The sequence below is a fragment of the Lemur catta genome, chromosome 21 (genome assembly GCF_020740605.2).
Source record: "Lemur catta isolate mLemCat1 chromosome 21, mLemCat1.pri, whole genome shotgun sequence".
Classification (NCBI taxonomy): domain Eukaryota; kingdom Metazoa; phylum Chordata; class Mammalia; order Primates; family Lemuridae; genus Lemur; species Lemur catta.
In genome coordinates, this window is record NC_059148.1 from 17,974,652 (window position 1) to 17,994,931 (window position 20,280).

General features: G+C 48.3%; 2 protein-coding genes across 3 annotated transcripts in view; one reads left to right on the plus strand and one right to left on the minus strand.

The window, feature by feature from the left end:
- Positions 1 to 6,556, plus strand: part of KCTD10 (potassium channel tetramerization domain containing 10) — a 28,731-nt gene extending 22,175 nt beyond the window's left edge. For both annotated transcript variants that reach the window (XM_045534601.1, XM_045534602.1), the window contains exon 7: positions 3,639 to 6,556. In XM_045534601.1, coding sequence (XP_045390557.1) covers positions 3,639 to 3,863 — 225 coding nt within the window. In that variant the 3' untranslated portion in view covers positions 3,864 to 6,556. The remainder of the gene's footprint in view (positions 1 to 3,638) is intronic.
- A 309-nt stretch (positions 6,557 to 6,865) lies between these two features.
- Positions 6,866 to 20,280, minus strand: part of MYO1H (myosin IH) — a 90,335-nt gene continuing 76,920 nt past the window's right edge. Inside the window, exons 21-33 of the mRNA XM_045534717.1 lie at positions 18,486 to 18,599; positions 16,983 to 17,059; positions 15,531 to 15,599; positions 14,546 to 14,630; positions 13,701 to 13,860; positions 12,667 to 12,750; positions 11,859 to 11,952; positions 11,605 to 11,660; positions 10,727 to 10,862; positions 10,295 to 10,365; positions 10,054 to 10,151; positions 8,965 to 9,064; positions 6,866 to 7,657 (exon numbers count right to left, since the gene is read on the minus strand). Of these exons, the coding sequence (XP_045390673.1) occupies positions 7,634 to 7,657; positions 8,965 to 9,064; positions 10,054 to 10,151; positions 10,295 to 10,365; positions 10,727 to 10,862; positions 11,605 to 11,660; positions 11,859 to 11,952; positions 12,667 to 12,750; positions 13,701 to 13,860; positions 14,546 to 14,630; positions 15,531 to 15,599; positions 16,983 to 17,059; positions 18,486 to 18,599 (1,168 nt within the window). The 3' untranslated portion in view covers positions 6,866 to 7,633. The remainder of the gene's footprint in view (positions 7,658 to 8,964; positions 9,065 to 10,053; positions 10,152 to 10,294; positions 10,366 to 10,726; positions 10,863 to 11,604; positions 11,661 to 11,858; positions 11,953 to 12,666; positions 12,751 to 13,700; positions 13,861 to 14,545; positions 14,631 to 15,530; positions 15,600 to 16,982; positions 17,060 to 18,485; positions 18,600 to 20,280) is intronic.

Consider the following 20,280-nt stretch of genomic DNA (forward strand, 5'->3'; position numbering starts at 1 on the left):
TGGTGTTGAACTCCTGACCTCAATCCTCCCGCGTTAGCTTTTTTTTTTTTTTTTTTAAATCACACTATACACCCTGTCATTTCTTTTTCAGCCTATCTAAGAGAAGCCTGATAATCTGATTACCAGCGACATGCAGCAGGTGTGCTGCAGGACTGTCATGCCTCTGGCCCTCTTCATACGGTCTGCTCAGGTCATGGTCCCCACAGCTTCAGGAGGCACAGAGTTCTGTGTAGTTCTGGAACTGGCAGCAAGCAAAAAGCAAAGGAGAGAAAAATCAGATCATAAAGTAAAAACCAGGGTCTTCTCTCTTTAACTTATTATTAAAAATTTATATCATACACCGAATTTATTTATTTTTTTTTTTTGTAGAGACCAGGTCTTGCTATGTTGCCCAGACTGGTTTTGAACTCCTGGCTGTAAGCAGTCCTCCCACTTGGGCCTCCCAAAGTGCTGGGATTACAGGTGTGAGCCTCAAACACAGAATTAGAGTCGGGCAATGATCTTCTGTATACAGCCATCACCCAGCTTCAAGGACCATCAGCTCAGGGTCACTCCTGCTTAATCTGCTCCCCCTCCCCAGCACTCACAGGGTTAATTTGACAACATATTTTATTCATAAGTATTCAGAATCTATCCTAAAAGGATATATATTGTTTTAAGGTAGCCATGAAGGAAAAAACACTGAGGCTTTTATTTTTTCCCAAAGATACTGGGGAATCCAGACTCATTTGCTTCCCTTATCCCGTTAGCAAGGTACCTCATGCCTCTTTTCTCCCATGAACTTTTTTTTTTTTTTTTTTTTTTTTTAAGGGCTGTGAATGTCTCCAGTAACTAGATCCGATCCCCCTTTTGGTCATGGTTTGGCTTTTGTGATATACCTAGGTTGCCCCTGCCCTTGGGTATTGAAAAGATAGTCGTCATATTGATTAAGCTTTAACATATTAAGACTGCTGATTTTTAGAGCTTAACAGGGAGCAAGGGGATTTGGAGACCATGTGGTCTGATCCCCGCTGTTTTGAGAGTAGCGGATGGGTTCCAGAGCGAGCCTGTACTGGCGCTGGTGAAGCTGGTTAGTGGCAGAGCCAGGATGGGAGGCCAGGGCCCTCTTTCCATGGCTCGCTTTGCTCTGCCGTCTGTCCCTAAGGGCTTCTTCCTTTCTCCAGGAGAAGCATGTGACTGGCTTTCCAGGCAGTTGGTATGGGAGGCAGCTGCCGTGTAGGAACAGGTTCCTCCTCCCTTCTAGCCCAAGCCTCTGGGAGCTGTGTTTTGGGGCTGACACTCAAGTTTTGTTTTCTCAAGTCACTATACAGATGTCCCATTTGGGTTTGGGCCTTTTTTTTTTTTTTTTAAATAACAATTGGTATCTTATCTTCCTTGATACAACATTCCAAGTGCTTTACTAACTGTTTTAATATCATTTAGCTGTCTTTTGTGGTTCATTTGGAAAGGGTGTGGCTTGCAGAAATTAAAGTTTAAGCAAGTGTTTTATACACATTAATACATTGTCCGTTGGTTCCTAATTCTGATTTGCTGGGAAGTAGGTGGTAAGGAAGCACGGAATTCTACCCTTTAGTGATCTTTATTCTTTCTTTTGCAGATTGTATCACTTCTGTTGTCTCTTTCCTCTGTCGTCTCCCCTCTGTTATTGAGCCCTTCCAGTGAGTTGGGTTTTTGGTTTATGTTCGTTTCAGTTATTGTGTTTTTCAGTTCTGAAGTGTTCATTTGGTTCTTCTTTTTATCTTCTGTCTCCTTGCTGAGACTGTCTGCGTTTCCATTTGCTCTGAGAGCATTTGCCCTTACTTGTTGAAGCATCTTTGTAATGACAGCTTTCAGGACTTCATGAGATAATTCCAACATCTTGTGTCATCTTGGCTGCTGATTTCCTTTTCCTACAGGAGTTTAGATTTTCCTGGTTCTTCATATACCAAGAAATTTTGGATTACATCCTAGGCATTGTGGATGTTATATTACAGGACTCTAGTCTAGGCCTTATTTAAATCCTAGGGCGAATGTTGATATTTTTGTTTTAACAGGCTGTTGACCCAGTTAGGTTCAGGCTGCAGGTTCTGCCAGACTTCTGTGGGTTGTACTTCCAGTGACAGTTCAGTTTCAGAGCTTTTAGATCTGTCCCACCTGTGTGCCACACTGTGGCCAGTCTGTCGTGGGCAGTGTCTGTCCCGGGGTGAGTCTAGGAGTTCATGCACAACCTGACAGGCTGCTTTGTCAAGCGCCCCTTCCTTCCTTCCTTCACAGTCTCCTCAGTACTTTAATCTTCCCTGGGGCTGTCCTTTTTTCGTTGTCTGGCCAGAAAGCTGGTGGTTTAGTTACTCTGCTCCGCCACCCACTTCCTGTGACTGTGCCTCTATGTGAGGCCAAGAAGCATGAAGATGGGGGAAAAAGCAGTAGGGATTCACCCTGTCCTCTTGAGACCACGGCTCTTCTTGTCAGAAAAGAAGGTTCCCTTCCCCTCTTTGACACCTGTGGTCTCTGGTTGCTGCCACGGATTGCTTGGGGCTGGAGTGCAAGAAAACGGAGAAAAGAAAATCAGGGGATTTCCCCTCACACTTGCATGTTAGACTGTGTTGGCTCCTCTGGTCACCAGAGACCTTCTGGAGCCTTCTCTGTCCTGGTGCCCGTTTCAGGGTTTCAGGCTACATGGATGCTGGTGGTGGGGGGGGTGCGGCGGTGGTAAACTCACCACACTGGTTTGGAATTTCTGGTCTCTTCCCCCAGTTTGCCTGCAAGCGGTGTCTAAGGTCTCTATTTACTCTTCATAGTCCTCATTTAGTTGCTGTGTGCATCTGTCCTGCCCTTTAAAGCAGAATCTAGTCTGAGAGTCAGATGTCTGGGGCCCACTTGTGTGGCCCTTCCCCTGTTGACAACGCCTTAACCCTGAGGGGCAACAGGCAGACACAGGCCAAGCGGGAGGGATCATGTCCATTTCATGAGGGTCCCCAGGCGGTCCCTGTTTGGAAAGAATGCTGCTTTAGAGACCCCTTTAAGGTGTGGAAGGACTCGTGTGCAAGGTTGCAGCTCTGTTAGTTAGCAACAACATATGGGAAATGACCTAAATATCTATCAAAGTGAAATGCAATTAACCATTGCATTATGGTATTGTTTATAGTTCCCTGATGTGGAATGATCTCTAGGCTAAATGAGGGACAGGAAGGTATAAGCTGGATAATGATAATCCTAGCTACTTGGGAGGCTGAGGCAGAAGGATTGCTTGTGTCCAGGAGTTTGAGACCAGCCTGGACAACACGGTGAGACCCTGTCTCCTAAAAAAAAAAAAGAAGAAGAAGAAAGTGCATAAGAATATGTGTAGTGGGCCACCTTTTGTGTTTTTAAAAGCGTTTGAATATATGTGTATATATACACACATTTACATAGAATCTCTCAGAGAAGGTAGGATGATGAGAAGCATTGCCTATTTCCCTATGTACCCTTGGTCTCTTGTAAATTCAGGCCACCTGTAAGGGTTGCCTATTGAAAATAGCAACTAATTTAATAATGACAGTCTTCAGGGGAATCCCAGGGACCTGATTTAGCCCAGTGGCCCTGCCCGGAAGTACAGGTGGCAGGGGTGGTGGGCTGTGTATTATGCTAACTTACCTGTCCTATATTTTTTTCAAACATAGGTTGAGTTCCCTGAAGCGCGGATTTATGAAGAGACCCTGAACATTTTGCTGTATGAGGCCCAGGATGGCCGAGGACCTGACAATGCGCTCCTGGAGGCCACAGGCGGGGCAGCCGGGCGCTCCCACCACCTGGATGAGGACGAGGAGCGGGAACGGGAGCGAATCGAGCGTGTGCGGCGGATCCACATCAAGCGCCCAGACGACCGGGCCCACCTCCACCAGTGAGCAGGCGAGCCGACCCAGCCACCCTCTCCTGCCGCCCCCTTCCTCCCCGCCATGCCACCCTCAGATCCTATGCGGGCTCCCGGGCACCTTCCACTTCCCCTGGAGCCTGGAGATCCTTTTGTAACAAGCCAGATAATTATTTTGATACTTCTTGAGAAGGTGAATTGATTGTCTCGACCCAAGTCTATGCAGCCCTTTTGTGGAGCGAGCTGTGTCTAAGGTCTCTACTTTTCATGAGAGTCCGGGAACCGTTGGAGCCAGGCTTTCTTGGTTCTCGGAGGAAAAGTATGAATGAGCGTGAAGTGTATGTGAGAACTTTTGTTCGCACTATTTATTTTTGTGGGTGTTGACGATGTATTTGGGCTTTTGGGTGACGTTCCCTGAAGGGTTCAGTTTGACAGTTCCAAGAGGAGTTCTGCAGTTGGTGGCCACCGAGGTGTCTGAGCAACCTATTTCATACATCACAACCCGCCAGCCCCAGCAGATAGGCTCCTGCTTCATGTGTGTTTTGCCCCAGCACAATGTCCACTGCTTTGCTAGAAGTTCATTCTGCCACGTGGTTTTGTGCCTAGACCTTGTTGATAATTGCAGCTTGTAGCAGTGGAAATGTGACCTAATAAGCCTCTGAGTTGTTGTCACTAGTGTAGCTTTGGGTGCAAAGCTTTCTTTAAGGAGCAAGCCTTTTGCTGCCTTGACTGGTCTTTGGTTTAGTGCTGGCTGGGACCCCACGTGCCTGCCTAGGAGCAGAGTGTTCCCTGGAGGTGAGTGTTTCGTCTGCTCCTGGCTCCTTCAGTTGTTCTCCCTGTTGCCCTGCTCGGTTCCAGGAAGGCCATCTGACCCCGTGACAGGCGTAGCTCACAAACTACTCCTCCAAGGGATCGGCGCCTTCCCCATGAAGCTGGGCATACTGCTGCAAGTGGATGCCCTGCCCTTGGCTTAGAAATGCAGTGTGGCCCAGACTCTTTGTCCTCCCCCTGCATCCAAGCAGGGGACAATCCCCGCAATACCAGCCCCCAGGGAGCTTCCCTGCTGTAAACACAGCCATCACCTGGAGATCCCCTTCTTGTCTTTGCCTCTGATTCCTACACAGTCTAGAGTGGCCAGCAGTGTACAGGTAGAGAGAACGTGCAGATAGCTTTGGGTCTGGTCTGTGTCGGTGTTGCCGTTTGTGTAAAGGGATGTGTGCGACTGTTGACGGGGGAACGTGTGCTTGTGGGGCACAGGTGGCCTGCGCTGGAGTCTGGCTGTCTGCCTGGTGCTCGCGTAGGACGGATGTTCTCAGTTACCTACCTCCCAGCTCCTCTGTGCCTGCAAAGGAGCAGAAGTGAGTTGTGACTAATATGGGTTGTTGAGACTAGACTAGGTAGAGTAGTTATGAGGAGCTGTGCATGTGTGTTAGGTGATGGATGGGTTTGTCTGCATATCAAGGGAGTTCGTTACAGTTTTATACCAAAGGTATTAACATGGGCAGCCTTTGACACATGTATTCCAAAAAATGAGTTTATATTTTGAAATGGTTTTTACAGCTTAGACTTTGAACGTACTGCCCTGCCTGTGACAGTTGTATGCCTTTATTTTGTACCCAGCAGCAAAGCCTACAATAAAAACTGTAAAACAATCATGACTGAGCATAAAACCCGTGCATTGGGTAGATACTTTTTAAACTGTTGTGTGGGAAACTTTTATATTAGGCCATTTGGATTTTATTAAGTGCTGTGAAAAGAGGGCTTACAAAATAACGTTTCATAAATATTTTATACTGTTTAAGTTTTAAACACCAACCCTTTTGGGTTGCACTTTTTTAGAACATTAAAGTGAATGTCAGTTTCTGATGTTTTCTGTAGGAATGGAAAAGCCATTGTATAAATTGTTTTTTAAATGTTTGTGTCTGAAGAAGTTGTTTGTGGAACAATCTGTTTTATCTTGGCTTCTATGCCTTATGAGCTAATGTTTCTGGCAGCTCTAACTTCACTTTTCCTCTCCCCTTGCACCTGTAGTTTTGAATCTTTGCCTCTTTGGAATATGAGCAGGTTCGTAAAACATTCCGTGGTGGGTGATACTGTTAGCTGCACATGGCCGTGAGCTGACAGACCGTGTTGGCTGGTCCAAGCGCTTATCAAATATACTCTATAATATGGAACTGATTTTTCTTATGTTAGCACTAAGGGCAAAAGTCAATATGTATAATTTAAGAACCATCCAAGTGAAAAACACTGGCCTAAAATTTGGCACAAAGAGTAAAGTTTTATTACATTGTAATAGCTTGCAATTTGAAAAGCAGCAGCAGCTTTTAGTCTGTTGTAATCAAGTTTTTTTTTTTTTTTTTTTAATAAGTCATCTGATTGTGGTGACCGGGAGGCTGGACCCAAGAGAATTGCTTACGTATCTTCTGTCACCCTCCTGTGGTGGATTAGCCCGTGCAGGTACCTCAGGCCCCTGTTCAGGTGTATGTGCTGTTCCTTACAGCCGCTATTCAGGACCGAAGTGTGAACAACACTCAGCCCTTCCTCTCGAGTGTGTGCTGTCTTTAGGGCTCCACCCAACGTCACTGTAACACATTGAAGTGTCGTTAATTAATCTCTGTCCCTCTGTGCTATGAAAAGATGCTGTAAGTTTTAGAAGTAGTCACTGTATGTTGTACAAGCATTTGTGGACACATGTAAAATAAAAGTTATATAATGCTTCTATTTAAACCTGTTCTCTGGGTCTTTTCAGGAATGCCCAGCAACACTGAGCCACGGAAGTGCGGTTTACAGCAAGGCAGAGCCCCTACCCTTCTACCTCACCACCTTAAAAGTCGCTCAGCGTGGAAAGGGAAAGATGAGTCATTTTTCTGTAGTGTATGAATTTAAACACAGAAAGGAAGTCTTGGGTCAAAGGTGGTCTGGCTTGTGCAAAAGCAGAATGAATCAGCTGGTGTTACCACCGATTTAATATTGGGGGGGTGGGGACTCATCTCACCATCTGGGATCTAAGAGACCCCATCAGAAACTTAATCCACTTCCTTGACACTTCTGAGTTCCATTTATTTAAAGCAAAACTTGAATTTTGTAGCATTATGAAATTTCCTTTACGGAGACCCTCTACCACCACATAGTTCAAAACCAGACAGTCACAAAGATTGTTTGCTGAGCACTTTTATACCCTGTATATTGTTATTGTAATCATACTTTACAGATTTTTATTTTATAATAATTTGTATTCATTTATTTTCCAACCTGCTTGTTCCAATTCAGGGTCTCGGGTGGCCTGAGCCCATCCCAGCAACTCAGGGCACGAGGCAAGAACCCACCCTGGCCAGGATTCCACCCCACCGCAGGGCACATTCACACTGGGACCATGTAGCTGTGCCCGTGCACATCCTGGGGCTGTGAGTTTTTGTCATCAAGGTTATAATGAAATGATGTTACTGATGTATATATATTTCATTGTGACTCAGGGCGGCTTGACAAAGGTGGAGAATCTTGCCCACTCTATAATGTGTTGAAGTGCCGATCAAGTGTAGGCACTACTGGGGATGTTGAAAACCACACCCCCTCAGGTGACCTGCGATTGCTCCCTTAGGAAGACATTTTAACAAGGTGCCCCAGGGCAGCTGGGGTTAGGCTTTGGCGTAACATGCCCCTCAGTTCTTCAGGTGCGATTCTCTCTCCAGTGCTGCTGGGATCTTTCCTTGAAGGCGGAGCTAACTGGATCAAATGCCCGCTTCCTTGGTACTTTCCTCAGCTGGAGCAAAAATGGTGGCGGTGGAGGTCAGACGTCATCCTCTATCAGGACTTCCTCCGGACTGACACCTGGAGAGAGGTACGATTCGGTTTAGAGACCTGTCAGCTCCCTTTGCTGGGAAGGAAGCAGTTACCACCTCAACTGTCACCATCAGCAAGGTGGGTCTGGATGGGCTGTGAGATGCCCGTCCCTCCCCACCTCAAGACACACCAGAGTTAGAAAGTGGCATTTTCAGCTGGGGCCAGCCAGGGAGAAAGACGGACGCTGTGACTCCAAAGGAGAGCTAGGAAGACAGCATGTAAGCTGAAAAGTCACCTTGTAGTTTGTATCCAAAGTGATCCTTCTTTTCCTTGTCCCTGAAGGAGTTGGGACAATTATGTTGTAAAAGATACTGTACTCTTTACATTCATAAAATGATTTTATAGGTACATAGTGTAAGTTTAAATGTATATGAGACTGTTCCCTGTTGACAGACCATTCTTAATTGGTTTGTATCAGGTAATTCTCAGCATAAATATAAAATACATTTTAAAGGTTCAGCTCCTTCTGATTTTTGACATGTCATTTCCCAGAAACATTGGGTCAAAAACAAGCTCTGTGTACGACCTTCCAGCCAGGACTGTGGGCCCAGGGGGTAGAGTCAGGGAGGGCAAAAGCTCCTGGGGGCTCAGGTTCAATTTCTTCATAAGATGGCAGTGGTTCCCACACCTCTGTGCTTGTTAGGCCTGGGGATCTCTTACATTCTAGCACCCAGGGCACACCTCCAGCCAATAAGTCACTGTATTTGGGGGTGGGGCACCAATGTCCAATGCGAAGACAGGTTTGAGAGCCATGGTAAGGAGGCATAAGGCCTTCACCATCCACTGAAAGGTTAGACTTTAACATTTAAAACCGAAATATTTAAAGTCAACTCCTGGTTCACTGACAGCTAGAGTTTCTTTCTCTGTCACCCTGGGTAGAGTATAGTGTTGTCATCAGAGCTCACTGCAGCCTCTAACTCTTGGACTCAAGTGATCCTCCTGTCTCAGCCTCCTGAGTAGCTGGGACTACAGGTGCACACCACCAAGCCCGGTTAATTTTTTTTTTTTCCATTTTTTTGTAGAGATGGGGTCTTGCTATGTTGCCCAGAGTGGTCTCGAACTCCTGGCCTCAAGCAATCCTCCCACCTCAGCCTTCTAAAGTGCTGGGATTATAGGCGTGAGCCACCGCACTGGGCCCTTTTTCCCCTTTACATTTGGTGTTTAAATGCCTCTGGGAACAATTCCTGTCTTTCAGATGTAGAATCGGGATGATTCCAGTCAATCTATAGGACTGAAGTTCATAAAATGTTCTCACCTAAACCTGCTTACCTTCCTTCCCAGGTACAGCTACTTACCACTGTTAACCGTCCATTTTTATCTTTATAGACTTGTTCTTCCGGTCCAGTGTCGAAAGCTATTGTGCCTTCTTTTCCAGGGCTAATATAAAACTGTAAACTTAAAATACACAAAGTGACAAATTATTAACATATTCTGTTTTCTTCTGATACCCTTAAAGTCTGCAAAAGAAATTCACTTATGAATCTTCAGTATCAGATTCCCAGTTTATTGCATGTTTTAGCAATGCAAAGAAGCAACCCATTTTTACAGCTGGGCAACTGATGTGTTCTATAGTTACTGTGAAGGCGATTAACGCATTCAGTTCTTCAGAGTGCCCATTTGATGCTGAGGTGCCACCCACGCATCTTCATGCTGGAACTCATGGGACAGAGTATTTCCTTGGAGGGACAGCAAAACAAACACTTTTCAAACTAGTCATGACATAAATTTGCTCATCAAGTAAAAACTTGGAACAGCACAGGTATGAGGGAAAAGAAACAGCTCTCCAGGCTAGTGTGCTTCCAAGGGGGCTCGGGAGCATATTGCTGAGAACGCATCGAGCCTGGGCCTTAGAAATCTGTGCCCATCACTGACCAGCTCCGCCACATCGGGCCTGCTGGCCGACCTCCCTGTGCTCCACTTGGCCTTGCCCATGAGATAGAAAAGCCGGCGCCTACGTCAGAGTTGTTGAGAGAATCAGACAAGAATAGTATATTCTCTGTGCCAGGTGTTTTCCTTTTATATCCCAATCCACCGGCAGCCTGTGAAGCGTGTGGCCCCAGTGTGCTCAAACTGTCGCAAAGGTGTGGCCGTGACCTGCTCTGGCCCAGAGGTCCACCTTTAACACAGTGACAGCTTCACTCCAGAACACAGCTGCCTCCTTTGAAAACTATATGGGAAGATTATTGCTTCCTGAGCTCTGTGAGTGATCATTGACATCTTCACACTTCTCCGGAGCCCAAAAGCATAGGGGTGAAGACAGAAAAAATTCTTTATGAGAGAGGACAAAGGCATGCATAAAAGGATTCACCTTTGCATTTTCCCTCATCTGTTAATAACCATTTTAACGCTAAATGACCTCCTGGGCTGAAGACGAAGCCACCTACCTTCCTTGAACAACATTCACGATGTTCTCCTTCTTAACCAGCATCACGAGTTTAGTAACTGCTTCAAATATGTGTTCACACTGTAAAATGGCATCCCCCTGCGGCAGAGAGGCGGTAAGGCGTGGTGTCAGCATTAGCGGTTTACAAGAAACACTCAGATGCTGAGGTTGCACAGCACTCAACGTTTGGCAGTGTACTATTTCCCCCCCTCTCTCAGCAGAGCCTGGTGGCCATCAGTTACCTTTTGCTTGTTGTCCTCTGGCAAAACATGAAGGACTACGATTCCATCACTCAGATTGCTGGTGGAGACACCTTAAGACAGATCAGAGTTAGAGGCCCAGAACTGCACAATTTGACGTTAATACAGAAGAGGCACACCCAGGGGCTCCCCAACCTCTCGCTTTTTTCTCCTAGCTGGGCCCGGTGGGATGAAGGGAGTAAGTACTCCAGGGAGCAGCCTGCTATTGGGCTGTGATCTCAGTAAAAAGGTCATCACAGAAGGTGACTATTGGCCAACCTGGATACTTGAATGAAAGAAGAATAGGGCCAGGCTGGGCAACGTCAGGCTTTATGGGCACCTTCTACTTGTGTCTCCCATTTGAGAACTTCGCTACTGGTATTTCTAGTAACTGAGTCAACTCAGTGGACTGTCGCAAGATTGCCTGCTTCTTACCTTTGAGTGCTGAGTACTCTATTTTCTGCTTGATTTTGGCAAGTTCCACCACGTAAGCTGCTTTCTGAGTAAGAATGAGCTGCCGCTGCCGTGCCTTGAAGCCTTTCCTGTCGTATTTGAGGACCGGGATACCATACTGCAAGGAGGTTACCGTCATCGCGAGGGGAAAGTGACCGCGTGGCGGGGGCTGGGCAGAGTACTTGCTAAGTTACTCCAGCAAAGTTACTCCAAGCACTCAGAAAGGCTCAAACAGATTTTGCATAAACAGATTTTTTTTCCTGCACCCTGGCTCTCTAGAAACCTTCACAGCCAGAGGGTCGTCCAGGCAAGTCGCACAGTCTCCTCCTATTCTCCAGGGACCAAAGGGGGCAGAGAAGCCACTGGAGCACACAGTAAAGGCAAATGTTCACCTGCTGCCACGTGCCAGGCCACAGCCCATTGACTCGTTCGCCCTCTCTGGGACCCCGTCATCCACAGTCACAGAAGATCGGAGGTACAGAAACCTCAAGTAACCTGCTCAGGAGCTCACAGCCACTGAGAAGCCAGTGTCTGCACCCAGGCACTGGGCCACGTTGCCGCTCAGTAACGGGGAGGTTTCATGGTTAAGTTCATGGCTGCATTCAACTCAGTTTTGTAGGATAGCAAACGAAGACAGTTTCCAGGGTGACAGAAGGACCATAAGAACAGCAATGCGTTTCTAATTGTCATGCATCCCCCATATTCCTACTTAATACTCAGAGTGTCACAGTTGAGAGCCCCGGCCCACCCACCCATACCCCTGCATTTAAATAGTGCTTCTAGACACTCTATGGAAAAAACACCCCATTCTCAGACCTCATAAGGAAATCACGTTTGTGGCTGAGGACACACCGTCTTACCTGAATTTTCTCATTGCCAATCAGTTGAAGCACCTTGGGGCTAATGTCTCCTTCATCTAGGGAGGGAATGAGAACACCATGAATCGTCACTAAATACTAACCCTGGGCACAGTCATGGGGATCTGCTTTTGTATGTTCCTCTGTGCTGAGGTCTCAGCTGGGGAAATAGCTGTCAGGAAATGTCACTGAGCCAAGCATCTTCCTTTGACTTTAAGAATTGGGAAGCCAAGTACATAGAGGAAAAAAGCACTTACCCATCCGACTGTCGGCAAAGGGTTGCTTCAAACTTTCCGCATAGCCTTCCTTCTTTCCCCTGAATAGTTCACTGGTAACCACCTTTTGCTGCATCTGTAACACGTAATCGACAGCACGAAAATGCTGTCCCTGGGGCTCTGAGGGATAGGGGAGCGTTAGACCCACGCTATCACATATTTTACTGGCCAAGCTGTAGGAGAACACGTTACTGGCTTTGGCCAAAGTGCCGTAAAAATTATACCAGTAGAGACTGGGGTTGACGATTCTGCTGGCCCGCTTACTTGCACTGGTTTCCTGCAAGTGGAGTTTTCAGGAACTCAGAAATTGACAGGCTACAGCCCGCTGTCTGTTGCTGTGAGTATTGGAACACAGCCACGCCACTCCTTCACATGTTGTCTGTGGCTGCTTTCTCACAACAGCAGCAGAGCTGAGGAACTGCAATAGGTTGTGTGGCCCACAGAGCCCGAAATATTTACTCTCTAGCCCGTTACAGAGAAGTCCGGCAGATTAGCATTAACAAAACCAGACCTTCAGCAGAAAGGAGTCCTGCATTCTTGGGGGGGGGGCATCTGGATTGTTTCCATAGTAACAGTGGGAGCCACGCTGATGATAACAGCTGACATTCATTGAGGGCTCTGTGCTAGGTGGTCTACACTTATGCTCAGTGCATCCATGAGGCCTGGGACTAGCATGGCCCTGGGCTTATAGGTGAAATGAGGGATGAGGCCTTCTGACACAGTGCAAGACCAGCACTTGCCCCCCCCCCACCACCAGGGTCCTGCCTCCCTGCAGACGCCACTTCCCTACCATCGCTTTCCGCTCAGCCGTGAGCCCTCGGCAGTACTTCCGCACCAGGTTCCTCGTGCACATTTTCCTGAGCAGATCTGACGCCTGTGTGGAAAACACACCACTTTCCACCTGCCCCACTCACACCCTGTCTCGGGCTGTGACGACCAAAAGAGAAGTTTTGAAAACACAGTTGAGGCCGGGCGCAGTGGCTCACGCCTGTAATCCTAGCACTCTGGGAGGCCGAGGCAGGTGGATCGCTCGAGGTCAGGAGTTCGAGACCAGCCTGAGCAAGAGCGAGACCCCGGCTCTACTCAAAATAGAAATTATCTGGACAACTAAAAATATATATAGAAAAAATTAGCCGGGCCTGGTGGCGCATGCCTGTAGTCCCAGCTACTCTGGAGGCTGAGGCAGGAGGATCACTTGAACCCAGGAGTTTGAGGTTGCTGTGAGCTAGGCTGACGCCACGGCACTCTAGCCAGGGTGACAAAGTGAGACTCTGTCTCAAAAAGAACAAAACAAAAACAAAACACAGGTGAATTCATTTAGATTTAAAATACAGCATTAATATCTTATAGTCAAAGAAAGCCACCAACCTTCCGATCTTGCTCTAACTTCTCCCTATTGCTTAACTAGTGGTTCTCAAACTTGCATGTGTTTATCGGTCACCTGAGGAGTTGGCTATTAACAAGGCACCCAGTGGATCCAGAGTAGAGCCCAGGAATCTCATAACAGCCCTGACTCTACGTTCCAGCCACAGGGGGTCCCCTCAGGTCATCTCTTGAGAAACACTGTCCTAAGCAAGGCTACAGCAAGAATAGAAACCATTGGGAAGTGCTCTGTCCAGCACGCCAGACCGCCACTGGCTTTATAATGCTAATTAAGGATATCACAAATTCTAAGGAGTTAAATTTCTTGTGCAACATCCTTGCAAAGAAGTGCTTTGCTAAGGCAGCTCTCTCAAGGCAAAGGGAGGCAGCACAAAGACACGCGAGAGGCCAGCTCCGTCAGTGCCCACGGCACAACATCAGAGTCCCGGCGTCAGTCCTTACGTTCGCCAGAATGCCCGGGGGCCTCAGCCAGCTCTTGTCCAAGACGCTCTTTGGAACGTGATAGCGAAGATTCAGGATGTAATTCTTCCGCACAAACACTATAAACTCCTCGTAGTCAGGACAGAGGGGTTTATTGCGATTGATGAATCCCCTGATAAACCTAAAAAGGGAAGTGTTTTGTTAGTTTCTCTGGCCCATTTCCTCACTGAGATTTATGTTCTCTCATTTGTTTGATTCAAAGGAGGCCAAATGGTAGAGACTGTTTAAGGGACCACATAGGCCAGAAGCCACTAACGTAGCCCACAGGCCAGTCTGTCCCCAAGATAGGTTCTGTTTCACCCACACTGTTTATTATTTTGAGTAGCTTGGATTAGTTGCCAGTTGACAAAAAAATTGGGAGGTATTCCATAAAAGCTAGATTTCAGCTTTCCTCGAGTGATCTGGTGATATTTGCCCACGGCAGCAGTCAGCTGGAACGGAGTAATTACTGTCCCCTTTGAGATGGACAGAGCGTTCCAGTTTGCCACAGTCTCTGCCTTGCCCTATTGTCTTATCCCAGCTCATGAGACTTACTCAACTTGACCTGCCCGGCCTCAGAAGGCACTTGACTTTGTGATTTTTGAGTTAGACTGAGACAAATTACAAATGTATGCGGTTGTGATTGCTACCAAATTCGGCAGCTCAGAGCAAAGAGATGGGGCTGAATTCCTAAGAGCATCCTGAAGGGATGCTCTCTTTTCTGCACCAATCCAAAAATCATCCAAGACTCAACCACATCCACAACCATCCTTTGCAGCACACCGGCATTGAGTGGGTACTCCTCCCTGTGGTATTCTAGAACTTACTTTCTGATAATCTGCACAGCCCACTTTCTCCTCTCGGCCTCCCTCCGAGCCAGGGCTCCGCGCCAGTAGGTTTCCAGTACGATGGCTGAAAAGAGTTCACTGCTGGCATTAGAAGGTAAGCACAATCACATTTAAATACAAAAGGCTTCCCCAGAAGTATTCACCTGCTCAACAAACATCCGGATGCTCGCTCAGCACCCTGCTAGCCCCAGAGATGCAAAGTCGGATGAATGTGGTCAGTTCTTACCTGGGGGCGCCCGGATGGACAACTAAACCAGGGAGACAGAACAGAGGGTGCTATGGGAAGCTTCCAGGGATGCCCCAAAATTATAGGAGGGGGTCAGTTTCCTGGTGCCTTTTTCAGAGAGAAGGGTGGTACTTGTGATATTACAGATTAGTACTTTGATTTAGTTGTCTGCATTTAAAAATTGGGATACATAAACTGGAGCACACAAAAACTAGATTCTGGCCAGGCATGGTGGTTCACGCCTGTAATCCTAGCACTCTGGGAGGCCAAGGTGGGAGGATTGCTTGAGGTCAGGAGTTTGAGACCAGCCTGAGCAAGAGCAAGACCCTATCTCTACTAAAAATAGAAAAAAAATATTAGGTGTGGTGGCGCATGCCTGTAGTCCCAGCTACTCGGGAGGCTGAGGCAGGAGGACCGCTTGAGCCCAGGAGCTTGAGGTTGCAGTGAGCCATGATGCCACTGCACTCTAGCCTGGGAGACAGAGCGAGACCATCTCAAACAAAAAGCCATGCCTGTGGAACAAATACAGGCCATGGCGTTACAATCTCCAGTTAATCAGGAGACGAGAAGGGGCCCAGAATTGGACCCTGAGGCAGCCCCGTGCCAAGGTTTTGAGGACAGGCAAGGGGAGAGAACTCACAAGTGAGCCCGTGCCCCCAGGTGACAAGTGGATAAGGAGGGAAAGGCGGTGTGTGACTCTGGCCGCCGCAGACTGGCGAGTTTCTGTTTAATGCTTACCTGCTCGTCTTTTTTTCATATATTCCCTCCTTCCTTGGCAGCCTTTGTATGTGGCTTGAATTCTCGCAACTTAAAATAAAAGAAAGCTTTTGGTGAAATGGCTTTGCATTGTGCGTCATCTCTGTGGTTGTGACCTCCGGCAGGAGAGGACGTCAGAAGGGGGCCTTGAAGGCCCATGATGTAGTGACGACACAGGAAGCCCATTCGGCATCGCAGACGCGAGAGCCGGCTGGTTACGCTGAGCCTGGCTCCCAGCTGCTGCCCAGTAACCAGGGCTTCCTTTCGGCCTTTCTCTTTCCTTCCCCCAGCGTAGGGAGCGCCCCAGTGGTGAGAGCCCCGGGTTCCAGGCTGGGCATCACCTCTCATCCTCACACCCCGCCCCATAAGGCAGGTGCTGTCAGAACTTTGGATAGATGGGGATAATCTGAGACAGTGAAGACACTTGCCAAGGTCAAGGCAATGCAGCTACTAAGGAGGAGCGTGAACCCAGGTCTGAGCGACCACAGAACACACACTCGCCCTCAGCTTCTCCAGCCTGCGTCCCTCCCTCCATGCGGTGACTAAAGTCCCACCAGAGGCCAAGCTTGTCGAGGGCCTCACAGAGCAAGAGCATCGCGTCCCCCGACAGCTGGTTAGAGATGCTGACTCAGGACCCCGCGACCCGTCTGAGCCAGCACCTGCCCTTCAACCAAATCCCCGGCCGTGGAGGTCACATCACAAGACCACGCCTTGAAGCCAGCCAGACCCACACAGAAACCCCAGCTCTGCTGCTTACCAGCTGTGTGGCCTTCAACAAGTTACCAGCATCTCTGTGCCTCAGTTTCCCTGAATATAAATTACAAGTGATAGTACCTACCTTATAGGTTTGTTCTGAGACATGTTCAAAGATCATGGTACAAAGGACTTAGTGTGCACCTGGCACACAGCAAGCCTTCAGATCACTCAAGCATAGTCCTTGATAGATCACAGTTGTGATTTCGAGGGATAAGCCCCCTCTCTCCAGTCATTTTGACTTTTTAAATTTTTGCATTTCTATCTCCCCCTCCCACCAATCCAACTTTTCTCATTTTACCCTTCACAACAAACACCCTGGGGCTGCAGGCTTTGAAGCTGCACCTTCCAACATCAGATACTAACACAAATGAAGTTTTTAAAACCTTCATTTAAGGGGGATGGTCTCCCATGGTTTTAGGTCCTAACGGTGCACAACAGAGTCTGATCCAAACTAGAACTGAGATGGCACCACGATGTTTTCGTTTCTGCCTGCATCATGGCTGCCCTCCAGACATTTGCGAAGGCATAAACTGACTTGTATCTTATCATAACCCCACCTCTTCTGGCTTCCAAAGCGAATGCTCCTAACATTCTATTAGACACTCATGTTTAAGATGCATCCCCGAGCTAAACTTGTTCATTTCACATTCTGTTGAAATCAGGGCAGAATAATCATACCTAACTGATGTTTACTAAATTCAAAGGCATCTTCGGTTGCAAACAGAGTCCTGGGGAAACGAATGAATATTTTGGTTCTAGAAGTGAAAAGAAATGTTTTCATTATTAATTGGTCAGTCACCATCTGTAGTGAGTGGAACAGTATCCCTCACCCCCACCCCTTGCTGCAAATTCCCATCTACACAGAACCTCAGCATGTGATCTTATTTGGAAATAGGTTCTTTGCAGATGTGATTAAGGTAAGGAGGGAAATGAAAGGCCGTGTGAAGATGGAGGTAGAGATTGGAGTGATGTGGCCACAAAAGCCAAGGAGCCACCAAGGAGCTAGAAGAGAAAGGAATATCCTTCCATTGCAGCTCTAAAGGCAGCACAGCCCTGCCAAGTCCTTGATTTTGGACTTCCGGCCTCCCGAACGATGACAGCATAAACTCCTGTAGTTTTAAGGCAGCCAGTTTGTGGCAATTTCTCATGCAGCCCTAGGAAATGAATGCACCATAACTTGGAGTTGCTTCCAGTTTTGTTCCTGGGCTTTAAATGGATCCAAGTTTAAAAGAGGATCCCATTAACCAGCAGAGAGAAATTATAGTACCAGTACTGATCTGGGATTGCCTGCCCCTGCCCGCCACCTCGCGAGGGACAGTTCCCAGGGCAGCCACCGGGGGCAGCAGTGTGTCATGCCATGTGACCCCACGGCCTCATCCCAAACTGCGGAATCTGAGACAGACACAGACCACCTCTGACCTCCACCCCCTGCCTCCCTCAGGATGTGCTGAACCTGATTCCCCTCAGGGGTTTGGATTGAATAAGTAACCGATTCTTAGAACAGAAGCTTAAAGATAGCGGCCAAGGTGGCCATAGACAGCCACGTGCAGGAGTTGGGAGCTGGTGGGGAGGACCCTCTGATAGATTCTAAGGCAGAGATCTCTGAAGCGGGGAGACTCTACGGTCTGGGGGCAGATCCTCTTCATGCTTGGGCACTGTTCCTCACAGCCACGTTAACCCTGACCACGGTGACTAACAGGACAGGCTCGAACCCTCCTGATCCAGCCCCCCGCGCTGTGCCTGAAAGCTTTCAACGTGCACGCAAGTCCTCTGGTCACGGACAACTACGACTGTGTCGTCACTGCTGTCTGGGACGCTAAAGATGATTTCACATCTGATAGGTCCCCATGTCACCTCTGGCAGGTCACGTGTGCATTTGAACGACCAATCTAAGCACACAGAGGTAACGTGGTCCACCCTGGTCCCCTCTTCATTTTGCAAACAAGAAGGCTGAGTCAAGTTTAGAACCCAGGGCTCCCCCTGTAACTTCACCTCCAATGGGCAACACAACAGACCTTCCAGCCATTCAGAGCTGCGTTTTAAACTGGATAGAAGCATCTGCTTGTAAATCTACATAAATGCCGAGGAAATGGGTCTCCACGCTCGGGATGGATACAGATTAATGCGTGAAATACTCGATGGCACAGAAAGAGACCATCTGGCGGTTTGCTGGTCACTTACCTCCCTAGCTTGTATTCCTCGGGTTTGTAGCCGATGTATTTGATCAGCCGTTCTACGCCCTCTGCTGGAGGCCCGCGCCAGTGCGGCCAGGTGTCAGGGCACAAGGACTTGTACCTGTGCCGGGAGAGGAGAGGGGCATCTGGAAGCCATGGTGGTACCTTACTCTAGCCCTCCCCCTGCCCCTGCCCCAGAGCTCTGCTTAGCTCCGCTGGGGCATGTCAGCCACTCCGTGCGTGTAGTCTCATCATTTGAACTTCCTCAAATTCAAAGATAACACACTTGGCAAGAAATAAGAGAAACTGTTTCAACAGAGTGGGCGGATTGGCTTGTCTTCACAGAGCAATGACATCATCAGACACAACCCAGGTAACTCCATTCCACTCCTAGGGATCTACCCAAGAGAGGACAAACGGGTCCACACAAAACCTCGCACTTGAACGTTATTAGCAGTATGATTTGTAAGGTTGGAACCACACGAACATCCATTAATGGCCAACTGAAGAGACAGACAAATGCAGTCCAGCACTATGCTTAGGAAGTGACGAGGGATTTTTTCCCAAGGGTAATTCTGGCTCTGATGATGACTTAAGAACCTACGGACCAAGGTTAAAAGCAACACAACTGGACGAGCTGGTCTGGAACCAGCCTGCCTGGCCCAGCTCAGGAGCTGAACACATCGTGTCACCTCCTTACCTGTGCAAGGTGAACTTTATTTTTTTAAGAGATGGGATCTCGCTCTGTCACCCGGGCTAGAGTGCAGTGGTGCAATCGCAGCTCACTGCAGCCTCAAACTCCCCGGCTCAAGCGATCCTCCCGCCTCAGCCTCCGGAGTAGCTGGGATTGCAGGTGCGTGCCACTACACCCGGCTGGCTCTCATGAGGTTTAAATGAGATAATACAGAAGGTATTCGGTACAGTCCAAGATGCAGTCATCATTAGCTATGCTGTTCCCATTATACTTCCCCACCCCTGTTTGTAATCATATTTTAAAATTGCAATATTTTAAAATCAAATTTTAAACTGTTAAAAACATTTTTATTTTTCTGGAATTATACTTTGTGAACGAGTCCTTTAGGAGCATCAAGTGTCACATGTTCTTCCTTGATCACCTCCCTCTGTGGAGTCACAAATGCCCAGGTGCAAGATTCACGCCAAGACACGGCCGCCAGAACTCCAGGGAAAGCTGGAGAACTGAGGGCCTCCACCCCCAGGGACCGCAGCACCCTCAGGCCCTACTTCTGCCTGTCTGGACCACACCCAGCACTAGCACGCCCAGCAGCCTAGGTGCGGCTAGATGGACAATGGGGAGATGCTCTCCGTGCCTGCAGGCTGGAGGGACTTTTCTGCTCTAAGATATAGTCACTCCCTGATCAAGAGAAGTCGTGCCAGGCAGGGTGCAGCCAGTTGGGGCCTCTCCAGCCCCTCTGTCCCCGGCTGCTGAGCTGCTGCCATGCCAACCTTTCAGCCCATCCTTGGGCCCACCCAGCACCCACCTCCAGGCTTTCCTGCTTGGATTGATGGTCCCTGAATGCTGGGAACTGAATGTTCATGTCCCCACAAAATCTGTAAGTTGAAATCTAACTCCCAGTGTGATGCTGGTGTTAGGAGGGGGGGCCTTTGGGAGGTGATTAGGTCACGAGGGTGGAGTCCTCATGAATGAGATTAGTGCCCTTAGAAGAGAAGCCTGGGGGAGCTTGTCCGCCCCTTCTACCACGTGCAGACACAGCGAGAAGGCGCTGCCGATGAACCAGGAAGCTGGCCCTCGCCTGACACCGAATCTGCCAGCACCTTGATCT